We start from the raw sequence: 13714 nt of genomic DNA, 5'->3' as shown, positions 1-13714 counted from the left end.
TGAACAGCTTCTGGAAAAAAGCTTTACACATCGCAGACTTCACATGGTACTTTGTCTCTCCCTGTTGGTGCAGTATCAACATTTTTAATAGCAAGTTAGTAATTTGCTGAGGTTGGTTTAGGCTCTAAAAAGAATTTTCAAGTCTGAAGAATTTAATTAATTCATTAACACAACAGGGTAAAAGAACTATGAAAAGAGTCACAATACATAAGTCACAATACTCTTTACACATGGTCCTTCTTATCGCTTTCTTAATTCCTGCCAGCCATACATAGAAGAGCTCCATGATGTATACCACAGTCTTTGAAATCTCAACTCAGGTCTAGAGATTGTCGGACAGTAACTTCCTTTCACTGATAGCGAGACCTATTTTTCCGTACCATTTTGAAAACTTCCACTATAAGAACCACTTTAAGATTTTAAATTCAAAATATAGACTATCATCAGAGTTGTTTTGGATCATCAATTCAAAATAGCTAAAACTTGGAATGAAGCCTTGCACCCTTAGAATAAACTTATGTCCATCTGTTCTCAGTTTTAAAGCATAGTTATTCATAAATTTCTGGCTAATTACATAGACAATTCAACAAAACAGCCAAATTATTTTTTTTAAATAGTCATATTTTCAAACATAATAATTTCTTTAGAAGTTGCTTTTTTTTTCTCATTCAATCCAATTGCAACTGGAGATGCTTACAGTTCACCAGGGACCTTTATAATTAAAACTGTAACAGCCTGAAATTATTTTCCAATTATTTCTCAACACACCAATCGGTGCAGCAATACTGTTTATATTTGTCATTAGAAATTACTGTGATTACTTTTCTCTTTGCTTTCACATGTCACTAAAAAAAGCTAAAAGAAAGCAGGATGGAAAAACAGAGAAGGATTTATGAAAGACCACGGATCGAGTATCACTGATTCTGGCATTCACCAGGAGCAAATTACAGAAACAAAATGCATACAAAAATTCAGCTTATCCCACTTTGCTATCACCGAACTAGATACTTTTGAAAGCTGAACCAACAATAGATACATTTAAAAATTTGCAGTAATTGTTGAAACAGGTACTTATTATAACTGTCTTGTAATCTAGGGATGAAGCCAAAAAGAAATTATTGAAAAAACAAAACCAGACAGATGTGCAAAGAACGTTGTTAGCTGTAGAAACAGGAAATTGATATTGAAAGCTGTAACACAAATAGCTGTACAGACTTGCTCAGAAGAAGGATTTATGCATGTAGGAAGAATAACAAAGGGAATTCATTGAGGGTTTCATATTTCACTGTAGATGTTAAAATGCTTAAAATACAGGAGTTCAGACGCTGAAAGCTCATTTCAGTTTTACCTCAAAAAATCAAAAAAAAATAAACCTCCCACTTCATCAAGGAGGAAACACTTAGAAATTCTCTTCCTAATTTATAAAATTGCTTTATTATCATTTTCTCATCCTTCCATTCATTCAGACCATGATTGCAAATTTCTTCACTTGCATTAAAAAATCCAGAAAAAACAATAACTTTTCTTTTAGATGTTCCAAATTTATCCTCCCTTATTAAGCATCATGCAGCATGGTTTGGAAATTTCCACTTTTTGGACAGCAAAGACTCTGCTCACATATCTTGCTATAAAAATGATACATTTTAGAAAAGAAAGCATACAGTCTTGATCATCAGAGGTATTTGCTTTTGAAGTGCAGATGTTAGACTCTACTAGATGACCACAATCTACGTGGCTCAGGTGGTGGTAACCCACTACAGGACAGGGGCAGTGCTAGTCCTCTATCACCCAAGGTGGTCTCCAGCTTCAGATTCTGCAACCTTGCCCCTTCTTTACCCACCTCTCCGATGTTCTGGGAAGCAGACATGAATGAGGACATACTCCCCCATTCTGTTTTAAGATGTCAAAACACAGTTATGAAATGTAAAACAGCAGTGTAAAAACACTGCAAAACATTCTGAGTAGATTCTGAGCCTGAACTTGATTATGATCAGATGAACCTTCTCTTCTTCTTCCTTTGTAATACACCATGAGTAAACAGAAAAAATTACCTTATAACATAGTACTATGTTTTTCACAGTAAGATACAAAAGAAAAAGAAGGAACACAGTCATTAAAAAAACCCTAATAAAAGTGCAACCTAATCAAAGGCACTGTTTGTTCATCATCTATTACCTCTACTTATGAGACCTGGAAGCGGAAATGATTTAAAATAACAGAAGTAGCACAACAGTAAGAATAAATCACAGAAGGACAATGTATTTACTATGGACTACTCTACAATGCATAGTTAAATAGCAAGCAAAGAGAAAAAATCATCCTGCCATACAAAAGTCTGCTCTTTTTTGTATTACATGCACAGACATCAACCAATATAATTAGCAAAAAAGCTATGTTATTTTTCAATTTGCAAGGAAATTAATTTTAAAATTTAAGTATTTATATATATATATACACATATGTATCCGTACTCATCAGGAAATGTTTTTTCTAGATTATGTATCATTATATTAATATATTTAACTGAAGAATTGTAAGACATCTTACAGAGTTGAGGATGTGGCAACTAAATCAGGTATTCTCCAATATGAGTTTTGGGATTTTGTTAAAGATTTAGAAATTGAAAAACAAAAGATATTAACCCAAGACGCAAACATGACTAAGTGCTGTATGAGCGTGAGGAACTGTGCCACCAGTTTTCATGAGAGTGTATGCTACACTAAATACCATCTTTAGCAAGTGGATGAAGACTGCCAGAAAACAGTCTTACCACATTTTTCACCTTGTTGGGTTGAAGACGTAAAGCACACTGTGATAAAGAAAGCAGACAGCAATGTCTAACTTGTTTAAGTTAGGCCCAGTCTAGTATTGTGCTCACAGCACACTTAATATACACTGACACAAATTAGCCACAAACACCATTGCAGCTGCTCTTTTTTTAAGATCATGATTGGAGCAGCAGAAGTAATACTGGCAGCCAGCCTACGTAAGTCCAGTGTTTAAAAAACTTGTTTGAAGAACTGAAGAATTAAATTGTGTTGGTTTTTTTTTTGTTTCTTTAAATTCCATCAGTAACATCCCAGGAATAACCAACAGTGAAGGAAAAGAACAATCAACTGTGGTGGGGGAAAAGAAAAGGCACTATTCATGTCTCCTATTGAAATTAAAAGCAGTGTGCAAAAATGAATCAGGACTCACAGAGGCAGATGGATTGATTGGCTTATGGAGACCTGGGTTCTCATTCCTGTTCCCGGGAATTTCTGTGTTGACATTTTTTAATCTAATAATGATTCTGCATCAAAACTAGAAAGAGTTCTACAAAGCGAGGATGAAAGTCTGTTCTGTTAGCAGAAATGAGACAAGCTAATTTAATGCCCTTTTATAGGACAGACTCTCATCCCCTGCTTCCTCTGAAATTTTCTCCGTGTTTGTTCCAGACTAAACGAATCTTTCTTGAACACAAGGTTCCTATTCCAGATTTCAACTTTGCTTTCCACTTCTGCTAGTTTGGTTTTTTGTTTCCTCAAGAGGAAGGTTTCTCTGTTTCTCTCCAATACTTAACAGACATGAGCCAAGGAGCCAGCAAAGCCCACCACAGCACTCTGCTTCTAATGCATCCTGAGAGTGCAACAGAGCGGCTCTGCAACTCTCCAGCCAAGTTTTCTCCCTTTTGGTATCAGCACGTTATTATGAAGGCTACTACCACTAGTACATTCCTAAACCATCTTTACTTTCTCCAGCAAATTCAGTGAATACCCATGTGTTCACAATACCTACACATCACTTTCCTTCCTTCCACAGGAATCTGTTACCTGGACAATTCAATCCATACTGGGTTTCCTTGCTCAGATGACTCTGGAACAGGTTTTGTAGTGCCAAAGACCAACAATATAGGAAACAAATCTTGGTGATAATGTCAAATTACAAATGGCAGCATTGCTCAACAATTGAAATTTGAAAGTGTGGGGAACATGAACGTTGCTCTCACCTTCCTCTTGGTAAGTCTGCATCATCTTTCTTCCACCGGACTGTGGGTGTGGGATCCCCCTGCACCTGGCACCGGAAATCCACAGCCTCCTCCTCCAGCACCACTTGGTTAATCGGTCGCCTGAGAAACGTGGGCCGTTCTTGAAAGAGACATTAAAATTCCTTAGTCAGTCAGAGGGTTGAAATGAACACTTTTCACTTTTCAGCATCTTTTTGTTTACTGATTCACAGAATGAAGAAAGGAGGCTGAGCCCCACAAATTCAGACAAATGGAACTGATGATGTGCATAAAGAGCCTGGAAAATGACTGCCAGTCGGGAGAGGCAAGAGCTGAGTGCCACCAGAAGGAACCCTGTGCTAGCACTGACTGCCCACCTGCCACACCAGCAGAGAGGTCTCCAAGACGGTGCCCTTCATGTGAACGTTTTGGCTCTGCACCGCTGCATACACAAAGCGTAACCTAAAAGCTCCTGCCTGCTCTAGCCATGTACGAGCCGCCGGTGGAGATAGCCTGCCTTTGGCAATAATCAATACCTTGATGCTTCTGAGAAAAATGTAAACTCCGTGTTATGCACCTCAGACAATTGTGGACTATCGCACAGAGGTCAGAGCTGCCCTGATCCCCATAGCTAACTTCACCATGGAAAACTAAATTAAGATCTGAATAATAAGTTCTGTTTATCCTTGTTATGTTAGCCTGCACGACTACAAATATTATTAATCATCATAATGTTGTACAGGCCTGCTTAAAATCCAGATGCAGAGCCACAATCTGATCTCAGTTATACTGGTACAAACTCAAAGTACCGGTAATTTCATTTGAAAGGATGTCACTGGGGATAGTTTCTAAGTTGCCTTTGAATTGCATAAATTTTGTTCTGTCCTCTCCTAGCCATACCACACTTACTTATATTGTCATAAATTATTTATGCTACAGCCAAACCATTATAAGACTGGGTTTATATGAAGCAGTATTTCTGCTCAACACAGGGATATATTATAAAGACATTTAAAACCGGTTACACACTATGTTTCACATTTCATTCTCAGAAAGTTGAAAGGTATGATGTCACTTAAAAAATTATTCAAAATTCACACAGATGTAAGCAATACTAGATTCTGACTCAGGCAGTTTGTCTTGATAACTACAGAGCTGAGTTTATGGGTTGGCTATCCATGTTTATTATATCCAAATAATTAAAAAAAAATAAAAGAACATTAATAAGGTTGCAAAATCAAGCATGCAGCGCCTCAGTGCCAGAACTAAGGCTGTCTGCGTGCCCTTTAATCACTTCCTTTCTGTCCTTATGGGACTGGTTGCAATTATAGGATCACACTATTTTTTCCCAAAATATCTCCAGATTGTTGGCATTCATTTAATGAGCAGGTGTTTAATATTTTACTTTAGTTGTACCATTTAGTGGGTGGCCTCCTGTCATACTACTCAAACTTCACTTCAAAGGCAGAATAATTGATTTCGTCATGACCTCCATTACACCTCTCTTAATGCTTCATAAACAATTCACTTATTTTCATAGCTTCTTTCTGAGGTGCGATGGAGACCTAAGAAAGCAAGGTAAAAAAATTCTGCTAAATATTGATGCTCAACCTGAAACACAAAACTGCCATTATATTTTTTTTGAGAATTTAGCATTAATTTTGTGTGTTCAAAGCTCAACTTCCATTGAATGCAGTTGCAGCTGATTGTGTTCACTACTTTTACAAATCAGAATATTAAGACAGAAAATAAGGAACACAAAAACACCTGTTAACAATTAGTAAATGAGTGACAGCATCACATAGGAATTCCATGATACAAGCAAGGGGACCTATTCGCAGGGAAAAACATATTTTGTCAGCAAATAATAGACATGCTTAAGAATCTATAGCACCTTTTCAGATGCTAGAGATAAAAACGTGTCTAAAGGGCAGAGATTCTTCTCCCCATTTCTCCCAAGCTATTGCTTTGGTCCCAATTCCCAGTCCTGCCAGGGACCTGCAGGTTCCAGCAGTGTTTGGGCAAGTAAATTCAGTTCTAGTCTCTCTCTGCACCTAGGCATGTCAGTCTTTATTCCCTGTTTCAAGTCTGTGTACAAGCCATATATAACCTGCACTACAGCTCCTTGTCCTGAGTGTGTTTCATCAGATGTTTTCTTCCCTGTGTATGTAATCTCCTGACCTTTCCCAGTCTCCAGCTAGGTTTGCTCCTAACCTCACCTATGTGTCTTTGCCAGACTGAAGTCCCTCTGTTCCAGCCACTGGCTGTGCCAGCTCTTTCCAGCTGTCAACTGCTTCCTTAGCTGATTTGTCTCCTCCTAGCTCAGAATATTGCTTTTCACAGCTGGAACCCAGCAAGTTCACAAGTCCAGTCTCCTTTCCAACTATCCATGGCGCTCTCTCCTTTGTACCTCACAGCAAACTGACTCTTCTCTACTGTGTGCTCGAACTGCAATTGAACCGGAGCTTCTTTTCTCTGTGCCACCCAGACACAAGCCCATCCACAATCAGAACACAAGAAAAATCAGTTGAAGCATCATCCCAGGAAAGCGACAGCAGCAGGAGTGCAGTGCAGTTGCAGGAAAATGCCGTTCAGATCTGCATTCAACCTGGTGTTGCTGGCATATGAACTGATGATTTTTATTTATTTTTTTTTAAAAGGGGCATAATTTGCTAAATTTAGTGAAAATTTTTTGGACAAGCAAAAAATTACATCTCTGGCATAGTGTAGCTATTCCCCATCAAATTTTAGGTCCCTATTATTCAATATGAGGGACCTGCACTTCTTAGGAAAAAAAGTATCCTCTGTTCCTCTCCTTCAAATCCTTCTCCGTTTCTCTCCAATTACCCCTGTCACCTCCAAACTGCAGGAACTTCAACATTCTCAGAGAAGAATGAATTATTTTGGCAATTAAAAAGAAACCAAAACCTCAGTTTTCCAATAAGTCATGGAAAATTTTGGATAAAGCCTTTTAGTTTTAGATAAAGCCTTAAAACTTATTAAAACTGGACAAAGTAACAAAAGCAAGCAATGCGCTTGGCCTGTCTCTAATTATGCAGATCTAGAAGGGGATATCTTAATGAAACTTTCTGTAAGTTTGCAACAGTATCTTATAAGATGAGCTCAGAACAACCCCTGCTCTCAGCTCATACACAATACGCTCTTCATTTTGGTATTTGTTTTTCAAGAGATGATCCTAAATCAAGAAATTTAGATCCAGATCAGCATCCTCATAGGTGATTTAGAGACCCTGGTTCATCCACATTGAATTTAAAGAACTCTGCATGTGCCTGTATGTCAGCTTGTTCTGCATACAAAAATTATTTTACACCATGTTTATATAAGCTGCCTGTAAACTGCTAAGAAACTAATGTATACGTATTTATGAAATTGCTACTCTTGGCTGTAAATGCTTCTATACAGGAGATGAGAAAATAAATTCCTCTCACATTTTGAGGACAACCCAGCTGATAAGACCATAAATGGCCCAAAGGTCATTCGGTAAATCACTTGATTCCACATCAAGGCAATTTAGGAGTATACACACGTTTGTTTCACATCAGCTTCTCAAATTGTGTATTTTCCAAAACAGTTAAGAATTTGCTAGAAAATAAATAGCTATGTAAGTGCAGATCCCAGTTAGCAAGGACATGCAAATACCAATAATGGCTATTTCCATTTTTCCATCATCTCTGCATTTTGCACAGCGTGAATCAGGAAAGAACGCGTTATCTCTCATGTTGTTTCCTGTATTTGTATCACACAGACAACTCCTTGAATATGTCCAATGGCTAATTACACAGCGATAAAGTGATCAGAGTGAATGCCATTGCCAATGCAATTAACATTCTTTATGCGAGATTAACTGGATTTGAGTCACCTGTATAACTTGCTTACAATGTTAATCTCTCAGGAAACGGAGCGCTGCTTGCCCAAGCATGCTAAATAAAGAAGGTTTCTTCACACAGCCAGGTCAAATTTAGTTTCAGAGCTAAACTTGAGAAACAACCTTTTTATTTTTTTCTTTTGATATGGATTGCCCATAAATAAAGCCTTCTGGTATAATTAAACATTGTTACTCTGTCAACAGCATTCAGAACACAATATATTTGAGAAACAACAAGAAAGGGTAATAAATTAAAATCATAGATACACATAAAAATTTTAATATCGCTATTTTATAAGCTTTCACTGAGTAAATAAAGTACCCACTTCCCAGACTTTCTCTGATGAATATTAAAAATCTCTGAAGAGAACTATAAAATAGGTCATGGTTATATGTCATGTCAGCCAGTCATGCTATTACTAGGGTGACCTTTATAACTTCAGAATAAACTTTGCTTGCAGTTATAAAAGGGGATTGTTAATCTGGACACACACCTACAATCTGTTGCAGTGCTTGCGATATGTGCTGCAAGAAAACCTACAGAACTGATCCTAACCAGAAACACAGGAAAATCCTTTCCTTGCTTTGGGTGCTGACACGAGTTAACCCGAGAACTCAATTTTTCCTCTATTTAGCAATCGGTCTGAGTATCACAGTCTGTTAGAGAGACTCAGATGACCTTCAGATGTATTATTGCCCTTTCTCTGTTCCTCAAAAAGTTAGACAGCCATATATGGGCCCTCAATCTAATTAAAATGATCCTAACTACCTTAATAGATTTTCTCTGCTGAGGCAACTGCTAGAGTGAAGGATTTGATGGTCCCCATAATGTAGAGGCTCAATCTGATTTAGAACTGTTTTCTCTGCCTTTGCTGGAGACAAGGCATCATTTTTTTAAAATGTTTTCGTGTTCTAGAAAGAAGTATTAAAACACAAATTAAAAGGCTTTGGGGAGGGATTTAATAGCAAGTAATTTAAAAGTTTTTTTCACTGTAGTGTTCTGATGTAAAGGAAAAAAAAGAAACATTAGATGGTTGGAAGTAAGTTTCACTTTAGAATGCTGTCAATAGTGTAGATATTTCATTAACTGCAACATGACCTGGATAAAGTAAAGCACTCTGCCAAAAATGAAGATGTAGAAGAAGACAGGATATTAGGATCACACTAAATTTACGTATGTTGGCCAAACAAATGAAAATACAATTACAAAAGCAGATGGGTGTATATTTAAAGACAGTCTTCTACTGCCTCTTTTTAGGTGCTTTTCCATTTTGCATTTGAGAAACAAGCACTTGTGTAGACATTGCAAACTTCTACACTCTAAATAGTATCCAAGATGCGATGAGCTTGCCCAGTAAAAGCCGGGAGCACTGTTAAGAGGCACATGCAAATAGAAGATAATGATTTTTATCAATTGTTAGTGTTTTTCTCCTTTTATATACATCTACAACCCCGTTAATTTCAGTTTTTACTGAGCATTAGGTGCAGGCATTGGAGAACAAATCAGACCATTTTTCACAGCAGCATCATTATCCTATTACAACTTGTCAGTATCTGTGGATAAAAAATATTGCAAAGCCAAACTGTCTTTTTGCAAACTGCCACAAGTACACGGCAAATGAGAAATACAAGGATTTGAAGAAAAGTAGGAGGAGCTTTGCTCTGAAGGACAAAATACATGCTGCCAAAATACACTCTTGAACTCTGAATGTGTAACCGATTTTTCCTCCACGTGGCTGGGAAAGCTTCTGAGACTCATTTCCAGGATACAATGTGACAAGACTCTCTGCTAAGGCCTTCCACATATTCAGAGTGCAGGAAAGTAAAATGGAGCACAGTGTCTTCATTAAGGGATTTTTGTTTTTTTTTTCCATGTAACATCATGTCATCATATTATGCTTTTTCTGGAACTATGGTATCTCTTTCAGCCTGACAATGTCTAGAGAACATCAAACACAAATACTTCTTCAAGCATCAGACAAAAATACCTCTTCATCCCACAGGACCTTATTAGCGGAAAAAAGGTTCAGGTACCAAAGCTAAAATCAAAGATTAACCCAAAACAATCTTTAATATGTCTGAATTGACATATCTTTTAAGATATTTTTGTACTCTTCTCAGTTATGCTTTATATCCTTTTGAGGCTCTTCTAAATATATCTTTTTCCACTGCTTGATGCCAGCCTCTTGAAGTTGATATATTAAGGCTTTCATCGATTTCACTGAGCTTCAGAATCAATATACACCTTTGTACATGTTCTTCAAACATACCATTTTAAGTCCAAAGGAACAAAAAGGAGTCCGAAATAGTTAAAACAACTTAAAAACTTATCTGAGAACAGTGCAGTAGTATGACAAAATGATAAAAGGTTAACTTAAACAGTAATTCTTACTTTATTTAATTTCTGGCTCCATATTATGTATTTACAAACAAATTGGAATGAAACTGTTTCTGTTTTGCATCTCACGTAAAGCCTGTTCAGCCAAAGGCTATGAGCCCAAACACAAACAAAGCAGCCTAATTTGTATCACTTACTTACACTTCTGAATTTGGCCTTTCGAAAAGCACGTCCATAATAACAAAGTACCATGCTGCCTCTTTTTGTGAACGTTTGGATTGATGGATTAGTTATTAACTTCATGTAAAGGCCAACTTAGAGTTTGTGACAGACCCTGCCTTCTTGCTTTACTCCAAGATTACACCTTGGAGCCTCATAAAGGCAAAAACTAGCAAGAGCGCTTGAAAGAGAAGATTAACAAAATGTAATGCATCATTGTCACTATTCAAAACACAGGAATAATTTTGGGAAGCACCGCTGATATAATCAGTTTGCTTTACGATATTTTACCGTGAAAGTTTGGCAAATTTCTGCTAGTAGAAAAATCATGACTTGGGAACAAAAGAAATGCAATCTGCACCGATGCTAACAGTATGCTGTTAGCAGTGCCTAAATGTTGAAAACTAGGTTTCCTATGCAGGCAGCACTGAAAAAAAAGTTACTTTTTTTGTGAAGTTCTACATGTGTTATCCACAGCTATCTCTCAGCAAAGATTATTGAACGAGTACCCAGCCAAGTGGATACATTCTGCATATGAGAAACTTCCATTTTTTCGTCCTACTTCTTTCCAAGGTTCTCATTGTCCATTTTAATTTTTTTTTTTTTTAAACTCAGGAAAGTTGTAATCTTTTAGGCTAGGTTTCCATGCTGTTCCCCTCCGGCCACCAGTTACCACACCACACTGACTCCGTTTTTCCAGAGGCAATGCCTCAAGCTAAATTTACTGTACAGGGAGCCAGAGATCTGTCATAAGTCACATGCAAAAATTAACTTCAGGTATTACAGAAAAACTTGCAAAGCCAAAAGTAACAAGTGGCTGATTCCTGGAAAGGTTTGAGAACTAGTATGAAACAGTTCCTTTTCCTACAGAGTAGTGTGTTTACTAAGGCCCCTTCACACTATGGAAAGGATTTGGTGGGTTTTTTTAATTGGAAAAGGAATAGAGACATTAATAATCAGCTAATTAATACACATTCCTCTCCAGAATCAGCACCAGCTGTAGGCTTGCCAGCCACTTTATTAAATTCTCTAAGTCTCTTAGCTAAGATATCTTAATTTTAATTATAAAGCCTGTTTTCAAATGTGTTCAAAACAGTTAAAGTTGGGCACATGAATAATATATAAGTATTATGATATTTTTAGCATATTTTTCCTCAAAGTTTGCACTATTCCCATGTTCCTCGAACCTGTGAGTCCTATTAGAGGAAGGCTGCGGACTTAACAGATGACCTGTGGTTCTGCCTGTGTTCTGTAAAGTCTATCTGAACATGCACAGCCAATCTGACATTTCCCAGAATTGATGGATTTATTGGATTTATTGTGTATGCTTAGACTGATTGGACTGTCCAGTAGATACATTGCTTCCTGGAAACATCATGGATAATGCTCTCCAGTGCACGCACCCACCCACACGCGAGCTGCTGCCTGGAGTCCAGGAACGGAATACAACTGTTCTGCTGGTGGAAGGCAAAGCCAAGCCACCTTTCTTTTGTACACAGTGGACCAGGACGAACCTGGACACATCTATACAGTGAACCCAATACACCAACGTAGAGCTTCAGGGCCAGGTGACAACCAGAAAATGGACACAGGATAGTTGAATCGTCCTGTCAAACAGCAGACCATAACCTGAGCGCCTGCTTCCCAGATGCTATTCTTCTACAGCGAAAAGGAAGACAAGAAGGCAATACCTAGATATAAGGGGAGTTTTTGACAGGAAGATTCCCAGATAGGAAAGGAAATTGAAATAAATTTTTCTTTAGGTAGTCTAACACAATTATGACAAACTAAAATGTCTAATTTCATTTATTGCTGATTTTTTTCATTATTCACAAAATAGGCTTAGATTGTATTTTACAAATTGATTGCTATGGTTAAATCCAGTAAAAAAAAAAATCCGGATATTGTAATTGGCTATCAAGACAAACCTAATACTTTTTGTAGCTCTGCAGGATATGAAATTACATGCATATTTCAGTTTTTATTCCTAGTTCAATGCTTTTTAACAAATTATTTTCTTAAGGATTTCTTAAGGCTTTGTAGTTTAGGACTGCAATCTGCTTGCTATCCACAGGGAGTATTACCAGAGATTATCAGTACTTAAACTGATGAAGAAGATATGTCACGTCTCTTTTTCATCTGTATAAAGGCACGACTTCAACAGATTGGCTGCAAAGGACATGATAATTTGATAGAGATTCTTTCTGTGTTTTTTTGCAAGGTACACTAGTTCTAACTTTAAGTCATATGCTTCCATGAATCCACAACAAACTAAGCGGAGTGGAAGCCTTTACAGTCTTGTAATGCTGGAAAGCAGCAAATCCTCATTCCCTCATGGATCTTGTCTCACAGAAACTTTTCTATGCCTTTTGTGAAATCCCATAATATGTTTTTTAAAGTGGGCAAACAAATGTTGACTTTCACATACATGCAAACACAGATGCCAATATGTATGACTGGGTTTTCCAGTGTACCATACTAGGCAGAAGGTGAAAAAATTAGGAGCATCTGCTTCAGAAAGGATCTTAGGATTTCTATGAAAAGTCTTACTGGAATTACAAGCAGTCTTGTTTGGAATTTTGGTATTGTATCAAGGGTATCAAAGAGGTGAAGCAGGAGGGAATGCGAACGCTATTTCTCTTTATTTTTTATATGCATGTATGTGTTTTCTTTAGCAGTGAGGGTTTTTTTCTTTATTGATTTTCTCTTATTTCCTCAAGACATCTTGACTAATTCCTACAAAACCACAGCTAATGGTAAATAGAAATATCATGACTGCAAGATGTACCACAGCAGGATTTTGCAGCTTTGCTTCTTATCCAGTTGTTAGCAGGATGGATCCAGCTCTAGGTTCAGTATTACTCTATTCTTGTTCTAGACCTTAACCACAGGGCAAATGTTCCTAACAACTTCTTGTCTTGCCCATCAGGTCTGGAAGCTCTTTCACACATGAAACCTGTTCATTTTTGATTCATTCAGCAGCACCAAAACCCTAAATGATGCCCTGGATTACAGGATGAAAAGCTGTTTCATGCTCTTTAAAAAACAAATGACAAAAGTATCTCTATAGGGTCAAAAAGTTGATCTCAGGATTTTCTCCAATGACTTTTTACTGATCAATTGAGCTCTTTTGTGCTCCCCTACAAAGATGTGATTTCACAACCCCACAGGAATAAGGAATTATTTAAATAGTCAATGCTGGTCCAAATCTCTGTTAAGCAGGCATTGTCAACTGTATTAGAAGTAGCTTAATTACATTTGGCAATTTTGTGAGGGAGAGCATTAT

The 13714-nt window shown here is 37.3% G+C and overlaps 1 protein-coding gene across 5 annotated transcripts in view; it reads right to left on the bottom strand.

Annotated features, from left to right (window-relative positions):
• ROBO2 (roundabout guidance receptor 2) overlaps positions 1-13714 on the bottom strand; it is a 471637-nt gene that overhangs the window by 135216 nt on the left and 322707 nt on the right. For all 5 annotated transcript variants that reach the window (XM_054205925.1, XM_054205944.1, XM_054205935.1 and 2 more), the window contains one exon: positions 3989-4127. In XM_054205925.1, the coding sequence (XP_054061900.1) occupies positions 3989-4127 (139 nt within the window). The remainder of the gene's footprint in view (positions 1-3988; positions 4128-13714) is intronic.

This window comes from Rissa tridactyla, chromosome 1 (assembly GCF_028500815.1).
Source record: "Rissa tridactyla isolate bRisTri1 chromosome 1, bRisTri1.patW.cur.20221130, whole genome shotgun sequence".
NCBI lineage: Eukaryota > Metazoa > Chordata > Aves > Charadriiformes > Laridae > Rissa > Rissa tridactyla.
Note: the sequence above shows the minus strand (reverse complement) of the source record. Positions and strands in the feature narration are given on the sequence as shown.